This window comes from Bombina bombina, chromosome 1, assembly GCF_027579735.1.
Source record: "Bombina bombina isolate aBomBom1 chromosome 1, aBomBom1.pri, whole genome shotgun sequence".
In the NCBI taxonomy this organism is placed as follows: Eukaryota; Metazoa; Chordata; class Amphibia; order Anura; family Bombinatoridae; genus Bombina; species Bombina bombina.
This window is the reverse complement of record NC_069499.1, coordinates 1,202,063,132-1,202,081,046: the sequence shown is the minus strand read 5'-3', so window position 1 is coordinate 1,202,081,046 and position 17,915 is coordinate 1,202,063,132. Positions and strand designations below refer to the sequence as shown.

The 17,915-nt window shown below is 36.7% G+C and overlaps 1 protein-coding gene across 1 annotated transcript in view; it reads left to right on the top strand.

Moving 5' to 3' along the window:
• Positions 1-6,921, top strand: part of ABI3 (ABI family member 3) — a 155,432-nt gene extending 148,511 nt beyond the window's left edge. Inside the window, exons 7-8 of the mRNA XM_053694550.1 lie at positions 4,473-4,676; positions 6,546-6,921. Coding sequence (XP_053550525.1) covers positions 4,473-4,676; positions 6,546-6,631 — 290 coding nt within the window. The 3' untranslated portion in view covers positions 6,632-6,921. The remainder of the gene's footprint in view (positions 1-4,472; positions 4,677-6,545) is intronic.
• The last annotated feature ends 10,994 nt before the right edge of the window (positions 6,922-17,915 follow it).

The window sequence follows — 17,915 nt, the reverse complement described above, 5'->3', positions numbered from 1 at the left end:
ATGTCTTGATCCAAGCCCAAGCGGGGGACTGAAGAGTGACGTCCATCCTCCGGCTGAAGTCTTGATCCAAGCGGGCAGAAGAGGACATCCGGACCGGCAAACATCTTCATCCAAGCCGCATCTTCTATGTTCTTCAATCCGATGACGACCGGCTGATCTTCAAGACCTCCATCGCGGATCCATCCTTCTTCTCCGACGACTTCCCGACGAATGACGGTTCCTTTAAGGGACTTCATCCAAGATGGCGTCCCTCGAATTCCGATTGGCTGATAGGATTCTATCAGCCAATCGGAATTAAGGTAGGAAAATTCTGATTGGCTGATGGAATCAGCCAATCAGAATCAAGTTCAATCCGATTGGCTGATTCAATCAGCCAATCAGATTGAGCTCGCATTCTATTGGCTGTTCCGATCAGCCAATAGAATGCAAGCTCAATCTGATTGAACTTGATTCTGATTGGCTGATTCCATCAGCCAATCAGAATTTTCCTACCTTAATTCCGATTGGCTGATAGAATCCTATCAGCCAATCGGAATTCGAGGGACACCATCTTGGATGACGTCCCTTAAAGGAACCGTCATTCGTCGGAAAGTCGTTGGAAGAAGAAGATGGGTCCGCGGTGAAGGTCTTTAAGATGGAGCCGGTCCTCATCGGATGAAGATAGAAGATGCCGCTTGGAAGAAGATGGTTGCCGGTCCGGATCTACTCTTCTTCCCGGATAGGATGAAGACTTTGGACCCTCTTCTGGACTTCTTCAGCCATCGGATGATGATGTCTAGCCCCCGCTTGGGCTTGGATGAAGATTTCGGAGCCTGGAACGATCGGTGATACCTGGCATGGTGAAAACAAGGTAGGAAGATCTTCAGGGGCTTAGTGGTAGGTTTATTTAAGGGGGGTTTGGGTTAGATTAGGGGTATGTGGGTGGTGGGTTGTAAAGAGCTGAATTCTTTGGGGCATGCCCCGCAAAGGGCCCTGTTCAGGGCTGGTAAGGTAAAAGAGCTTTAAACTTTTGTAATTTAGAATAGGGTAGGGCATTTTTTTATTTTGGGGGTCTTTGTTATTTTATTAGGGGGCTTAGAGTAGGTGTAATTAGTTTAAAATTGTTGTAATTTTTTTCTAATGTTTGTAAATATTTTTTTATTTTTTTGTAACTTAGTTCTTTTTTATTTTTTGTACTTTAGTTAGTTTATTTAATTGTATTTATTTGTAGGAATTTTATTTAATTTATTTATTGATAGTGTAGTGTTAGGTTTAATTGTAGATAATTGTAGGTATTTTATTTAATTTATTTATTGATAGTGTAGTGTTAGGTTTAATTGTAGGTAATTGTAGGTATTTTATTTAATTTATTTATTGATAGTGTAGTGTTAGGTTTAATTGTAACTTAGGTTAGGATTTATTTTACAGGTAATTTTGTAATTATTTTAACTATTTTAGCTATTAAATAGTTCTTAACTATTTATTTAATAGCTATTGTACCTGGTTAAAATAAATACAAAGTTGCCTGTAAAATAAATATAAATCCTAAAATAGCTATAATATAATTATAATTTATATTGTAGCTATATTAGGGTTTATTTTACAGGTAAGTATTTAGCTTTAAATAGGAATAATTTATTTAATAAGAGTTAATTTATTTCGTTAGATTTAAATTATATTTAACTTAGGGGGGTGTTAGTGTTAGACTTAGCTTTAGGGGTTAATACATTTATTACAGTAGCGGCGAGATTAGGTCGGCAGATTAGGGGTTAATAATTGAAGTTAGGTGTCGGCGATGTTAGGGAGGGCAGATTAGGGGTTAATACTATTTATTATAGGGTTATTGAGGCGGGAGTGAGGCGGATTAGGGGTTAATAACTTTATTATAGTAGCGGTGAGATCCGCTCGGCAGATTAGGGGTTAATAAGTATAGGCAGGTGGAGGCGACGTTGAGGGGGGCAGATTAGGGGTTAATAAATATAATATAGGGGTCGGCGGTGTTAGGGGCAGCAGATTAGGGGTACATAGCTATAATGTAGGTGGCGGCGCTTTGCGGTCGGCAGATTAGGGGTTAAAAAATTTAATCGAGTGGCGGCGATGTAGGGGGACCTCGGTTTAGGGGTACATAGGTAGCTTATGGGTGTTAGTGTACTTTAGAGCACAGTAGTTAAGAGCTTTATAAACCGGCGTTAGCCAAGAAAGCTCTTAACTACTGACTTTTTTCTGCGGCTGGAGTTTTGTCGTTAGATTTCTAACGCTCACTTCAGCCACGACTCTAAATACCGGTGTTAGAAAGATCCCATTGAAAAGATAGGATACGCAATTGACGTAAGGGGATCTGCGGTATGGAAAAGTTGCGGCTGTAAAGTGAGCGTTAGACCCTTTCCTGACTGACTCCAAATACCGGCGGTAGCCTAAAACCAGCGTTAGGAGCCTCTAACGCTGGTTTTGACGGCTACCGCCAAACTCTAAATCTAGGCCTTAGTTTTGGTAGAAAGGTGTACAATAGACTCAGGTTCTATGCTAATTTCAGGGACAGAAGCAGGATGTTCCATTATGGTAGACAAAGTAAAAAAAGCAAAAAAATGAAAAAATACAATATAATTCTTTATTTGCATAAAAACTTTGAGATTTGGAAAAATTTGTGCTAAAAAGAAGTTTGCTAAATAAATAACTGTTTCTTTTAAAAACAATAAATACAGAGCGCTTATTAGCTGTTGTTTTTAAAGCCCCTATAAAAATTGAGGGCGAGAATGAAAACAGAGAAAAACTATTTAAATTAAAAAAGTGCGCGAAAATTTGTGTGTCAAAAAAGCACACCGGCGCACTATGATGTCACCTTGGTTTAAAAAAAGGCGCGGCACAGCAGCCGCTCTTGTATAATTATTTAAACATCCCCTGGAGACCATAAGTACTCTCTGAGCCTAAAATGCTTCATATAAGACACAAAAATTAGATCGCAATTACGAATCAGAAACCTGACTGTTTCCATGAAACATCCTAACGCTTGTCCCTGGGCTGCCTATAAAATGAAATATAAGCCTATACTTTAACAAGTTGCCCCAAAAAAGGTTGTGTCTAAAAGAAAAAAATATACTTACCTGTATTTCTGTAGACACATGTCCACACTAAGCAAACAGCCAACCAGTACTGAAAAGCCCATCAGCAGAGGTAAAGATAGGAGTATGTAGATCTGTAAAGGGAGGCAGAAAAAAACTTACTGCAACCGAATTTACAGAGGGCCTTAGAAAAGACTACCAGAGGTTTACAACATGGTGTCTAAAGGCTAAACTCCCTAAACATCCCTCCGACAATCATGTAACGCTGAGGGAAAAAACGGACTTTAATATACACTGAAGCACCTATCTAAAGCACATCATACTTTAACCACCTCCAAAGGTGGCAACGTTTAAACTGAGATATGAGTGAGGTGAGTGGGGTATTTATAGGCTTTCGGGTTTAGGAAACTTTGCCTCCTCCTGGTAGGAATCTATATCCCATATGTAACAAATCGTGGACTCTAGCCACCTATATGAAATAAATCATCATTTAAAAATTGTACAAACTAATAAATTAAATATTTTTAAAAATGCAGTAAAACATTGTTCTGAAAAAATTGTATGTTATCGAAATTGCGCAGGAAAATAACTATTTAAGGCTTACAGTAGAAATCATAATAAAACTACACTACAGTGAAAGTCATATTTATAATAAGAACTTCAAAGCATATTAATATTTTTCCTTATTATAAAATAAATTCCTGCCTCTACTAGTCAACTGAACAGATGCTTTCTATGGGAGTATCTGACATTTCTCCACCAGGTCTGGTATATTCTCTAAACATTTTCTGCCTGAAGATCTTGCTGTTTTTTTCAAGCAAAATAAATGGTGGTCAGATTGTGACATAAAACTTAAAACAGTTATTATCATAGTCCTAGTTTACGAGTGGAGCGAAAAATTGTACTTTCGCATAGGGCAGTAATTGCACTCCACTCAGTCATACTAGCGCAAACTGTGCGCTGAAATTACAAGTTAGGCGCAATGGGAATGTGACCTCGCGTTCGCATTGCCTGGAAGCCTTGCGCTCACAAGAGAGCTCTTCCATGGGCTCCAATAGGAGCCTTGTTCTCATGCCGTGAGAGACGGCAAAGCACATATTGCAGAACAGGGGATATGCAGCGTTGGGCAGCAAATTAAAAATATACTGTATATGTATATTAATATATACATTTATATTTATGTATTTATTTATAGAAAATCACTATTTTAATCCCTACTATACATGACCTAAAGAAGGCACAGATGGTGATTAATCATTTACTCATATGGACAATTATTTCATATAATTAAAGAAAACTCAATCTGTGCACTTGAGATTGATGGTTATATAAGCAATATTTGAGCAAACCTTTTTTTAAGCAACAATGAAGATGAATATGTTGTCATATGGCCCATACTATCTGTTAATTCTCTCTTTATTTATTTTTCTACAGCTTGTGATTCTTCTGCTTTGTCTCTGAGTACCAACTACCTTCCTCCTCCACTGGATACCAGTAATCTTCTTCCCCCAATGCAAATCAATGATCCTCATCCCCCATTGGATGCTTATGACCTTCCTCCTCCTCCTCCTCTTGATACCAGTGACCTTTTTCCTCCTCTGAATTATAACATAAACCAAAACAGACCAAAAAATGCAGGTGTGTATGCGTTGTTGTAATATATTTAATAGTGGTCTATATATTTGATAGCAAGATATGACCAATAACAGGAGCAGTAGGTTTACACTTTGTGTTGCATAAATATAAATCAGTAAAAAGAAATAAATACATTTCATTGTAAACAGTTTTTACTATACAGTATAAGGTTTCCATATATACAGTATAAGGTATCCATATATACAGTATAAGGTATCCATATATACAGTATAAGGTATCCATGAGGTGCATGTAAAAGTGCTTGAAACAGGGTCCTCTTGTTAGTGTCAGAATCCACTTATGACAAGATAGAAGGGTGAAAAGGAGAGGGTAGTGAGGAACAGGGGGCAACAGAATAAAAGGGAGACTATAAGGCGGAGGAAAAAGAATGCCTGGAGCTGATTTTGAGTAAGTAGGAATCAGTTGTAAAGACATAGGGGCATATGTATCAAGCTTGATGCCCCGTGTTTCTGGCGAGCCTGCAGGCTCGCCAGAAACAGCAGTTATGAAGCTGCGGTCACAAAGATCGCTGCTCCACAACCCTGTCCGTATGCTCTGATCAGGTGGACACACATCGCCTGAAATCAACCCGATCGACACCCCCCTGCTGGCAGCCTATTGGCCGCAAATCTGCAGGGTGCGGCATTGCACCAGCAGCTCTTGTGAGCTGCTGGTGCAATGCTGAATACGGCGAGCGTATTGCTCGCCGTATTCAGCGAGGTCTGTCGGACCTGATCCGTCCTATCGGATCAGGTCCGACAGAGCTTAATAACTAGAGGTCATAGGGGCATATTTATTAAGCTCCGTATGGAGCTTGATGCCCCTATTTTGATAGGGGTATTAGATTAGGTGTAATTATTTTTTATTTTTGATAATGTAGTTTGTTTTTTTCGTAATTTAGTGTTTTTTATTTTTTGTAACTTAGCGTTAATTTTTTTTGTAATAATGTTTAATAGTATATTTAAATAATTTGAGTAGGGTTAGGTTTTTTTAATATGTAATTTAGTTTATTTAATTGCTAGCTTAATTTAATTGTAGTATAATAGTTAGGGTAGGTTAATTAATAATTTAAAATATTTTCTTTAAATTCTACAGGTAAGTTTAAATTTATTTGAAGATAGGGATGTTGTAATTTTAATTTAAAGTTAGCGGGTTTAGGGGTTAATAGCTTAATTTAGTTTATGGCGATGTGGGAGGCTGATGGTTTAGGGGTTAATAGGTTTATTTAGGTTGCGGGGGTGTCGGGGAGCGGCGGAATAGGGGTTAATAACTTTATGTTGTGGCGGTGTCAGGGAGCTGCAGGATATGGGTTAATAACTTTATTTAGGTTGCGGCTGTGTGTCGGAGAGCGGCGAGATAGGGGTAAATAACTTTATTTAGATTGTGGCGGTGTCGGGGAGCGGCGGCATAGGGGTTAAACATTTTACTATAGTGATAGGGTATAAATAAAGTTGGTAAAATGCCGAATAGACGCGAGATCGATGAGTGTCTTGTAATTATAAAGTGTGTACTGTTTGTTTAATTGTGGCTCCATTTGGAATGCACTTATAGGCGACTGTTATTGTTAACACTATATACTTAGCTGTTGCCCTAACTCAAATGCTATATGTTGCCTAAGAGAAATTCACTAGTACAGTAAACTGCCTTTATTTTTAATAATGCTGCCTATCTTCATCTGCTAAAGCAATCTAGCACACACATTTTGGAAATGCAGATTTGGAGAATGGTAGTATAACTTGAATGCAGTTACCAGATTGAGCACTAGATGGCAATAAGTAACCAGATTACTATCCCTGTTATCAAACAACACTATTTCTGTGAAACTCATTTGCTGCAGACTTCATGTAACTGTGCTTTCTGTTTACCTTGCAGCATCTCCATCCTGGACTTCTCAAGAATTTGAGGACTATCTTCCACCTCCACCTCCACTTTTAGACTACAAAATAAATGGCCTATGAGACCGTAGCAGTTTAATGACATAAAGATAATGACCACAGTTCTTACCTGTCACATGAAAATGTATTTAATTTAGATTATTTTGTTTGATTAATTTTCTATGACATAGAAATCTATTAGAATTCTTGCCATTGTATTTAATTGAGCTGCCTGAATTATGAATACTATAGAAATATGGTTTTCTTAGACTTCTTTGTACTTTGTTTCAAGCTTTCTTCTTTGTTTTTTGTTTATTTCTGCGTTTGTGCACACCTACACAAACAAAATATATGTGGTGAATACAAAGGTTAAACATGGCAGCTAAATTATTCCTTTTTTCACTCATCTATTACAAGTTCAGATCGGCTAAAGATGTTTGTGCTGTGAGCCAATCAGCTCCCTGCTTTGCTCTGTGCCACTCCCCACAGGCCCCTTTAACCAATTAGTAAGGCTATAAGTAATACAGCACATAAAAGGCCAAAGTGACACTATTTAGGTCGGTAATTACATTATAAATTGACAAATGCAGTTGTGCAAACCTCTTCCTTTGCAACCACCCACACACACAAATCTGAAACAAGTTTTAATTTGTCATATCTAACATCAAATAGATAAATACGCTTATAAATCCTAGATTTCAAAAACTACATTCAGCTTCTGTATAGAGAACTACAGGGAGTGCAGAATTATTAGGCAAGTTGTATTTTTGAGGATTAATTTTATTATTGAACAACAACCATGTTCTCAATGAACCCAAAAAACTCATTAATATCAAAGCTGAATAGTTTTGGAAGTAGTTTTTAGTTTGTTTTTAGTTATAGCTATTTTAGGGGGATATCTGTGTGTGCAGGTGACTATTTCTGTGCATAATTATTAGGCAACTTAACAAAAAACAAATATATACCCATTTCAATTATTTATTTTTACCAGTGAAACCAATATAACATCTCAACATTCACAAATATACATTTCTGACATTCAAAAACAAAACAAAAACAAATCAGTGACCAATATAGCCACCTTTCTTTGCAAGGACACTCAAAAGCCTGCCATCCATGGATTCTGTCAGTGTTTTGATCTGTTCACCATCAACATTGCGTGCAGCAGCAACCACAGCCTCCCAGACACTGTTCAGAGAGGTGTACTGTTTTCCCTCCTTGTAAATCTCACATTTGATGATGGACCACAGGTTCTCAATGGGGTTCAGATCAGGTGAACAAGGAGGCCATGTCATTAGATTTTCTTCTTTTATACCCTTTCTTGCCAGCCACGCTGTGGAGTACTTGGACGCGTGTGATGGAGCATTGTCCTGCATGAAAATCATGTTTTTCTTGAAGGATGCAGACTTCTTCCTGTACCACTGCTTGAAGAAGGTGTCTTCCAGAAACTGGCAGTAGGACTGGGAGTTGAGCTTGACTCCATCCTCAACCCGAAAAGGCCCCACAAGCTCATCTTTGATGATACCAGCCCAAACCAGTACTCCACCTCCACCTTGCTGGCGTCTGAGTCGGACTGGAGCTCTCTGCCCTTTACCAATCCAGCCACGGGCCCATCCATCTGGCCCATCAAGACTCACTCTCATTTCATCAGTCCATAAAACCTTAGAAAAATCAGTCTTGAGATATTTCTTGGCCCAGTCTTGACGTTTCAGCTTGTGTGTCTTGTTCAGTGGTGGTCGTCTTTCAGCCTTTCTTACCTTGGCCATGTCTCTGAGTATTGCACACCTTGTGCTTTTGGGCACTCCAGTGATGTTGCAGCTCTGAAATATGGCCAAACTGGTGGCAAGTGGCATCTTGGGGACTTTTCTCAGTTCATGGGCAGTTATTTTGCGCCTTGGTTTTTCCACACGCTTCTTGCGACCCTGTTGACTATTTTGAATGAAACGCTTGATTGTTCGATGATCACGCTTCAGAAGCTTTGCAATTTTAAGAGTGCTGCATCCCTCTGCAAGATATCTCACTATTTTTGACTTTTCTGAGCCTGTCAAGTCCTTCTTTTGACCCATTTTGCCAAAGGAAAGGAAGTTGCCTAATAATTATGCACACCTGATATAGGGTGTTGATGTCATTAGACCACACCCCTTCTCATTACAGAGATGCACATCACCTAATATGCTTAATTGGTAGTAGGCTTTCGAGCCTATACAGCTTGGAGTAAGACAACATGCATAAAGAGGATGATGTGGTCAAAATACTCATTTGCCTAATAATTCTGCACTCCCTGTATATATTAAAATCACAAAATATGAAAATGCAAAATACATTATATTTATCAAACATACAATAAATCTATTTTAGAAACTAGAAGTACTTTGCAAAAATCTTTATATTCAGAATTAAAATGCCTGCATTCATATTTAAAGGGACACTGTACGCAAAATTTTTCTTTCGTGATTCAGATTGAGCATGAAATTTTAAGCAACTTTCTAATTTACTCAATTCTCAAATTTTCTTCATTCTCTTGGTATCTTTATTTGAAATGCAAGAATGTAAGTTTAGATGCCGGCCCATTTTTGGTGAAAAACCTGGGTTGTCCTTGCAGATTGGTGGATAAATTCATCCACCAATAAAAAAACTGCTGTCCAGAGTACTGAAACCATAAAAAAGCTTAGATGCCTTCTTTTTCAAATAATGACAGCAAGAGAACGAAGAAAAATTGATAATAGGAGTAAATTCGAAAGTTGCTTAAAATTGCATGCTCTATCTGAATTACAAAAGAAAAAAATTGGGTTCAGTGTCCCTTTAAGTTTTGACCATTATGTCCCTTTAATTTTACTTAGGTACTGATCATTTAATATAAATAATTTAACAAAACCCTTAACAATTTAAATGCAACTGACTCTAAAATAATTAAAATAGTTGAAAAAAAATTAACAAATTTAATTTTTTTTTAATAAATGGTCTATATTACAAGTGGCTCGCTAATGTTAGCAGCATTACGACCACACTAGCTAGCATGCATATTACAAGTTTAAAGTAAAAGGTTGCTCTTGACCGTAAACAGACACTGCACTTGAAGTATTAGGGCGACTGGAGACCTAGCATAAACTATAAGAGTTAAAAGAAAATGACAAATACAGATGCACAGCCATAAAGTCCATAAAATCTTAAAACTGTATTTAAGCATAATTAAAAAACATGAAGCATGAAAGATGTATCATTTCACTGACTTGCAGACACACCCACAGATGGCTGGTACCTGATGTGTTACAGCGTCAAGCCAAAAAGCATCAACCATGACTTCCTGTTTTTACAGGGGTATAAATATGAGCTAACACATAGGCCAAATTTCTTTGGTCATTCATCACAAAATGGGAAGTGGTTATAAGAGAATAGGAAAAACATTGAAAATGCCCATTTCCATCATCAAGGCAATAATTAAGAAGTTCCAGTCCACTGGAAATGTTATGAATAAACCTGGAAGTGGATGTGTGTCTATATTGTCTCAACGCACTGTGAAGAGAATGGTTCAAGTGACCAAAGTATCTCCAAGGATCACAGCTGTAGAATTGCAGAAGTTAGTTGCATCTTGGGGTAAGAAAGTCTCAAAAACTGCACTCCGACGTCACCTACATCACCACAAGTTGTTTGGAAGGGTTTCAAGAAAAAAGCCTCTACTCTCATCCAAAATGCAAACTCAAGCGTCTTCAGCTTACCAGACACTACTGGAACTTCAAATGGGATCAGGTTCTATGATCAGATGAAACCAAAACAGAGCTTTTTTTGCAATAAACACCAGAGTGGGGTTTGGCGCACATATAGGTAGACCTATGGAAAAGTACCTCATGCCCACAATTAAATATGGTGGTGGCTCTTTAATATTTTGGGGCTGTTGTTTTTTTTTGCCAGAGGACCTGATCATTCTGTTAGAATACATGGTATCATGGACTCCAGCAAAAATGATCCAATAAATACATCAAAATCAACACAAAAATGGTTTACTGACCACAAAATCAAGGTCCTGCCATGGCCATTGCAGTCCCCTAACTTGAACCTCATAGTAAGGTGAACTGAAGAGGAGAGTTCACCAGCATCGACCCTGAAATTTGAAGGATCTGGAGATATTCTGTATGGAGAAATGGTCTCAGATCATTTGCCATGTATTCTCCAACCTCATCAGGCATTATAGGAGAAGACTCAGAGATGTTATCTTGGCAAAGGGAGGTAGCACAAAGTATTGACTAAAAGGGTATCAATAATTGTGCCACACACATATTTAACAACCTGTGTTGTGTATGCAATTCTTTGATATTCATGAGAACAAAGTATTTTGTGTATTTTTTTTTTAACAAAAGATCAAAAGGTTAAACAATAAGACAATTTTGACAGCCTTCTTTGCTCGTATTTAACAAAGGTGCCAATATTAGCGGAGGGCACTATATATACTATATATATATATGTGTGTATACATATGAATTTATGTGTTTATATGTGTAAAATGTATACACCTATAAACACATAAATACACTTTTTATATATATATATATATATATATATATATATATATATATATATATATATATATATATATATATATAACATAATTTATGTAAGAACTTACCTGATAAATTCATTTCTTTCATATTAGCAAGAGTCCATGAGCTAGTGACGTATGGGATATGCATTCCTACCAGGAGGGGCAAAGTTTCCCAAACCTCAAAATGCCTATTAATACACCCCTCACCACACCCACAAATCAGTTTAACGAATAGCCAAGAAGTGGGGTGATAAGAAAAAAAGTGTGAAAGCATAAAAAATAAGGAATTGGAATAATTGTGCTTTATACAAAAAAATCATAACCACCACAAAAAAAGGGTGGGCCTCATGGACTCTTGCTAATATGAAAGAAATGAATTTATCAGGTAAGTTCTTACATAAATTATGTTTTCTTTCATGTAATTAGCAAGAGTCCATGAGCTAGTGACGTATGAGATAATGAATACCCAAGATGTGGATCTTCCACGCAAGAGTCACTAGAGAGGGAGGGATAAAATAAAGACAGCCAATTCCGCTGAAAAATAATCCACACCCAAAACAAAGTTTAAATCTTATAATGAAAAAAACTTAAAATATAAGCAGAAGAATCAAACTGAAACAGCTGCCTGAAGTACTTTTCTACCAAAGACTGCTTCTGAGGAAGAAAACACATCAAAATGGTAGAATTTAGTAAAAGTATGCAAAGAAGACCAAGTTGCTACTTTGCAAATCTGATCAACCGAAGCTTCATTCCTAAATGCCCAGGAAGTAGAGACTGACCTAGTTGAATGACCTGTAACCCTTTGAGGCGGAGTTCTACCCGACTCAACATAAGCATGATGAATCAAAGACTTAACCACGATGCCAAAGAAATGGCAGAAGCCTTCTGACCTTTCCTAGAACCAGAAAAGATAACAAATAGACTAGAAGTCTTTCGGAAATCTTCAGTAGCTTCAACATAATATTTCAAAGCTCTAACTACATCCAAAGAATGCAACAATCTTTCCTTAGAGTTCTTAGGATTAGGACACAATGAAGGAACTACAATTTCTCTACTAATGTTGTTAGAATTCACAACCTTAGGTAAAAATTTAAATGCAGTTCGCAAAACTGCCTTATCCTGATGAAAAATCAGAAAAGGAGACTCACAAGAAAGAGTAGATAATTCAGAAACTCTTCTAGCAGAAGAGATGGCCAAAAGAAACAAAACTTTCCAAGAAAGTAATTTAATATCCAGCGAATGCATAGGTTCAAACGGAGGAGCTTGAAGAGCCCCTAGAACCAAATTCAAGCTTCAAGGAGGAGAAATTGACTTAATAACAGGTTTTATACAAACCAAAGCTTGTAGAAAACAATGAATATCAGGAAGACTAGCAATCTTTCTGTGAAAAAAGAACAGAAAGAGCAGAGATTTGTCCTTTCAAGGAACTTGCAGACAAACCTTTATCCAAACCATCCTGAAGAAACTGTAAAATTCTAGGAATTCTAAAAGAATGCCAAGAAAAATGATGAGAAGAACACCAAGAAATGTAAGTCTTCCAGACTCGATAATATATCATCCTAGATACAGATTTACGAGCCTGTAACATAGTATTAATTACGGAGTCAGAGAAACCTCTATGACTAAGAAACAAGCGTTCAATCTCCATACCTTCAAATTTAAGGATTTGAGATCCTGATGGAAAAAAGGACCTTGCGATAGAAGGTCTGGTCTTAACGGAAGAGTCCACGGTTGGCAAGTAGCCATCCGGACAAGATCCGCATACCAAAACCTGTGAGGACATGCTGGAGCCACCAGCAGAATAAATGAACGCTCCTTTAGAATCTTGGAAATCACTCTTGGAAGAAGAACTAGAGGCGGAAAGATATAAGCAGGATGATACTTCCAAGGAAGTGACAATACATCCACTGCTTCCGCCTGAGGATCCCTTGATCTGGACAGATACCTGGGAAGCTTCTTGTTTAGATGAGAAGCCATCAGATCTATTTCTGGAAGTTCCCATATTTGAACAATCTGAAGAAATACCTCTGGGTGAAGAGACCATTTGCCCGGATGTAGCGTTTGGCGACTGAGATAATCCGCTTCCCAATTGTCTATACCTGGGATATGAACCGCAGAAATTAGACAGGAGCTGGATTCCGCCCATACAAGTATTCAAGATACTTCTTTCATAGCCAGAGGACTGTGAGTCCCTCCTTGATAATTGACATATGCCACGGTTGTGACATTGTCCGTCTTGAAACAAATGAACGACTCTCTCTTTAGAAGAGGCCACGACTGAAGAGCTCTGAAAATTGCACGGAGTTCCAAAATGTTGATTGGTAATCTCGCCTCCTGAGATTCCCAAACCCCTTGTGCTGTCAGAAACCCCCATACAGCTCCCCAACCTGTCAGACTTGCATCTGTTGAAATCACAGTCCAGGTTGGAAGAACAAAGAAGCCCCCTGAACTAAACGATGGTGGTCTGTCCACCACGTCAGAGAGTGTCGAACAATCGGTTTTAAAGATATTAATTGAGATATCTTTGTAAAATCCCTGCACCACTGGTTCAGCATACAGAGCTGAAGAGGACGCATGTGAAAATGAGCAAAGGGAATCGCGTCCAATGCAGCAGTCATAAAACCTAGAATTTCCATGCATAAGGCTACCGAAGGGAATGATTGAGACTGAAGGTTTCGATAAGCTGAAAACAATTTCAGACGTCTCTTGACCGAGTCATGGACACTGAATCTATTTGGAAACCTAAAAAGGTTACCCTTGTCTGAGGAATCAACAAACTTTTTGGTAAATTGATCCTCCAACCATGTTCTTGAAGAAACAACAATCATAAAAGACTGGAAAGGTTCTTTCTATTGAAAATGAGCAAAGGGAATTGAATCCAATGCTGTGGCCATAAGACCTAAAACTTCTATGCATACATAGCAACTGAAGGAAATAATAGAGACTAAAGGTACCGACAGACGGAACCCAATAAAATTGTCCCTTGTCTGATTGAGACAAAGACAGTGACACAAACTATCTGGAAACCGAAAAAAAAAGTGACCCTTGTGTGAGGAATCAAGAGCTTTTGAAAAAAAGATCCTCTAACTATGTCCTGAAGAACAAAGTGAATCATATGAGATTCCGCATCCTCAGAAAATAATCTGAATGAAAACAGAAAAATGAAAATATGCATTTATTGTATCTAATGAAAACAAATAATGCTATCACTGACCATAAAAAGGCAGAATAGTTTGAATAAAACTCCAAAACCCAGTTCCTAAAAATGGAACTGGAAGAAATACCCCAGAAGATTCCAGGTCTGAGCAGCGCTTGAACCCCATGGGTGCCCAGCCATGCTTCAACAGTACCCAAAATATATGGGACAGAAACACACTTAAAGAAAGTGTTAGCCTTACTGGAATAAAATCAAAGAAATTTGGACCAAATAGAACCAAATAAATTTCAAAGAAGTCTTAACCTGCCCCTTACCAGCCAAGCTGGAATACGGCACGTACATCGCAATATTAGGGAGCTGATTTTGAACTGAAAAAATTTCCAATTATAAACATGTTACTTGGGAAAGAACTCAGGAATTCGTTCCTTAATAAGAACAACCAAACTAGTATAAGCTTAAAGTTTTAGTCTTAGAACTCAATCTTGAAGCCCAGAGTAACAGTTAAGAATTGAATCCAATTATAAAACAAATAATTGATTATCTTAGAACAAAAGAAATATGTATTTTTTTATTTTTTTTTAAAAAAAAAATCACAAAATTCTTCTAGCTAGAATAGCTAAAGACATAGATTAACCCTCATTTGCGAAAATATTCAAGAAATTTAAGACACAAATGAAATTATTAGCGTGATAGTCCAGTTTAAAGGACCAGTCAATACAGTGGACTTGCATAATCAATAAATGCAAAACAAATGCAACAGCACCTAGTCTAGTAAATGTTGTCCCTTAACAATGCTAAAATGAAGCAATTGCAATATCCAAATAAATCACAGGACCAAGAAAAGTACCTGAAACTAAATAATTTTCCATAAATAAGATACAACTATCTAAAGGAAAATAAATACTATTTTGCTATAGAAACAATAGCATAATTAGTAGGAGTAGAGATAGCCCCAATAAATTGTAGAACCCTCCAAATTGAATTTAACTGCTGGCAAAGAATATAGTTTAAAACCTTTGAAGAAGGAATAAAAGAACATTCTCAGCCTATTCCATTCCCTAGTATGGGGAGTTGGAAAGAAAACCTCTGAAAACACAGAAGAATAAATAGGCAGAAATAGTGTCAGCTAGTCTTAAAGAACTAGTTACCTTAATATCCAAAATAATCAACACCTTCTCAACAAAGAACAAATGTACTTTAATAATAAAATAATAAAAAAGTAGATTTGTTAGTGTCAATATCTGATGAAGAAAATTCTGAAAGAGAAAAAACATCATCAGAGAAGGATAAATCAGTATGTTGTTGGTCATTTGAAACTTCAATAATTAAAAAAGAAGTGAAAAAGACCTAAAAAGTTTATTAGAAGGCACAAAGTCAGACAAAGCCTTTAAAATAGAATCAGAAAAATATTTCTTATACATAAGATGTAAGAATGGCAATATATAAAGCATAAATACTAATGGATTATTGCATGTAAAACTATATCATAATAACTTATTACAAACCATAGCTAAAGATAAACATTTCTAACATTTAAAATAAATGAACTTAGCTTTGGTAGAACTGAAACTCAGTTAAGCGTTTTTCCAGAAGTGGCTTCTGATTCAGGGTCAATCTGAGACATCTTGCAATATGTAATAGAAAAAACAACATATAAAGCAAAATTGAACAAATTCCTTAAATGACAGTTTCAGGAATGGGAAAAAAATGCCAATGAACAAGCTTCTAGCAACCAGAAGCAATAAACAATGAGACTTAAATATTGTGGAGACAACAATGACGCTCAAATTTTTTAGCGCAAAAAAAGCCGCCCACATAATTTTGCGCCTAAATGCCAAAAATGACGCCACATCCGGTAACGCCGACATTTTTTGGCGCAAAAACGTCAAAAAAAATGACGCAACTTCCGGCTCCAGCCTGCTGCGAAGCGCATATCAACGTAGAATCTAGCACAAACTTACTTCACCACCTCCATGGGAGGCAAAGTTTGTAAAACTGATTTGTGGGTGTGGTAAGGGGTGTATTTATAGGCATTTTGAGGTTTGGGAAACTTTGCCCCTCCTGGTAGGAATGTATATGCCATACGTCACTAATTCATGGACTCTTGCTAATTACATGAAAGAAATATATATATATATATACACACACACACACACACACACTTTTGAGCCCTTCCCAGTCAAATACCTTTAAACATGCAGTATATAATTTTTAGTCAATATTTATTTGTTTTAATGTTTTTGAAGAGATTTACTTTATATTCCAATGTTCTTCACTTAGAAGAAAATGTACTTGTATTTTTAAATTGTTATATATATATATATATATATACTGTATATACAATATATATAATATATATAATATATATATTCATTCATATAGATATATAGGTATAGATATACCTGTAGATATATATTTTACAAAAAATAATCACATACATATATAAATATTATATAACAAAGCGACAAATAATGTTGCAAAACACTGCTGCCATAGACTACTAAAAACATGTGCACACTTATAGAACAAAACAAATTGGATAAAAGAAGTAAAATAGAAATCTGTTTAAAAGTACTTGCTCTATCTGAATCATAAAAGTTTAATTTTGACTTTATTGTCCCTTTAAAGGGACATTCCAGTCAAAATTTAAATGCACATAGATGGATTACATCTTTGAATTAGAGATGTGCAGGGAAGAAAATGTGTCTGATGAAATTTTCGTACTAAATATTAGAGGAAATTAGTTTCCTGCACTATTTGGTTTCATTTCGATTTAAAAAGGTAACGAAAATCGAATTTTCGTTAAACATTTAAATTTGTTTTTATTAAACAAATGTAAAATATTTCAAAGATACAGGTGAGAGGGCTAAACCAACTCTCTTCTTGCCAGCACCCCGGCCGTGCTAACAAGATACTTAGCCATTCAGCTCCCAGGATCTGCACTAAAAAGTTAGTGCAGGTACCGTACTGGGTGCCAAGCGCACTAAAGCCTCCTGTTAGTGCGGCCAGGGACCTGGCAAGAAGAGGATTGGGTTAGTGTGGCTTCCTAAACTCGTTAGGTTAAGTATTGGTTAAGTATTAAGCCTTTAAAAGTATTTAAAGGAAACAAATAAATCCTGACAAATATCGTCAGTATTTTTTCATTACCTTTAAATTTTACTGGTGCATTCAGACTTTCGTATTCAGTTACAAAAACAAAAATCCAATTTTCAGAACGAATGTGCATTCATCCGAATACAAATGCACATCTCTACTTTGAATAGAAACCTATTTGCAATATACATGTATTGCCAAAAATGCTTCTAGTAAAAGTTATCGCTGTTTTAGTGCTAGCACGTGCATGTGAAGCATAATTAGATATTCTTAGTGCACTAACATTCTAAATACTGCAGTTACTCAGAGCGTCAGTGGGGTTTACATTATGTTAGCAATTAACAAATTGAGTCATTACCAGATGGTACAAGCACCTTCGGCTGTCTGAGCAGGTGCTGTGTTTAAAATGCTGGTGCACGGTGCATACTTAAATACACTTTTGAAACAGCTATAGCTTTTATTAGAGGCATTACTGCTAATACATGTATATTACACAAATGCTTCTATTTATAACTGAAATGCATCCATGTGGATTTCAGTTTTGGCTGGAATATCCCTTTAATTATATTAAAAACGATGAC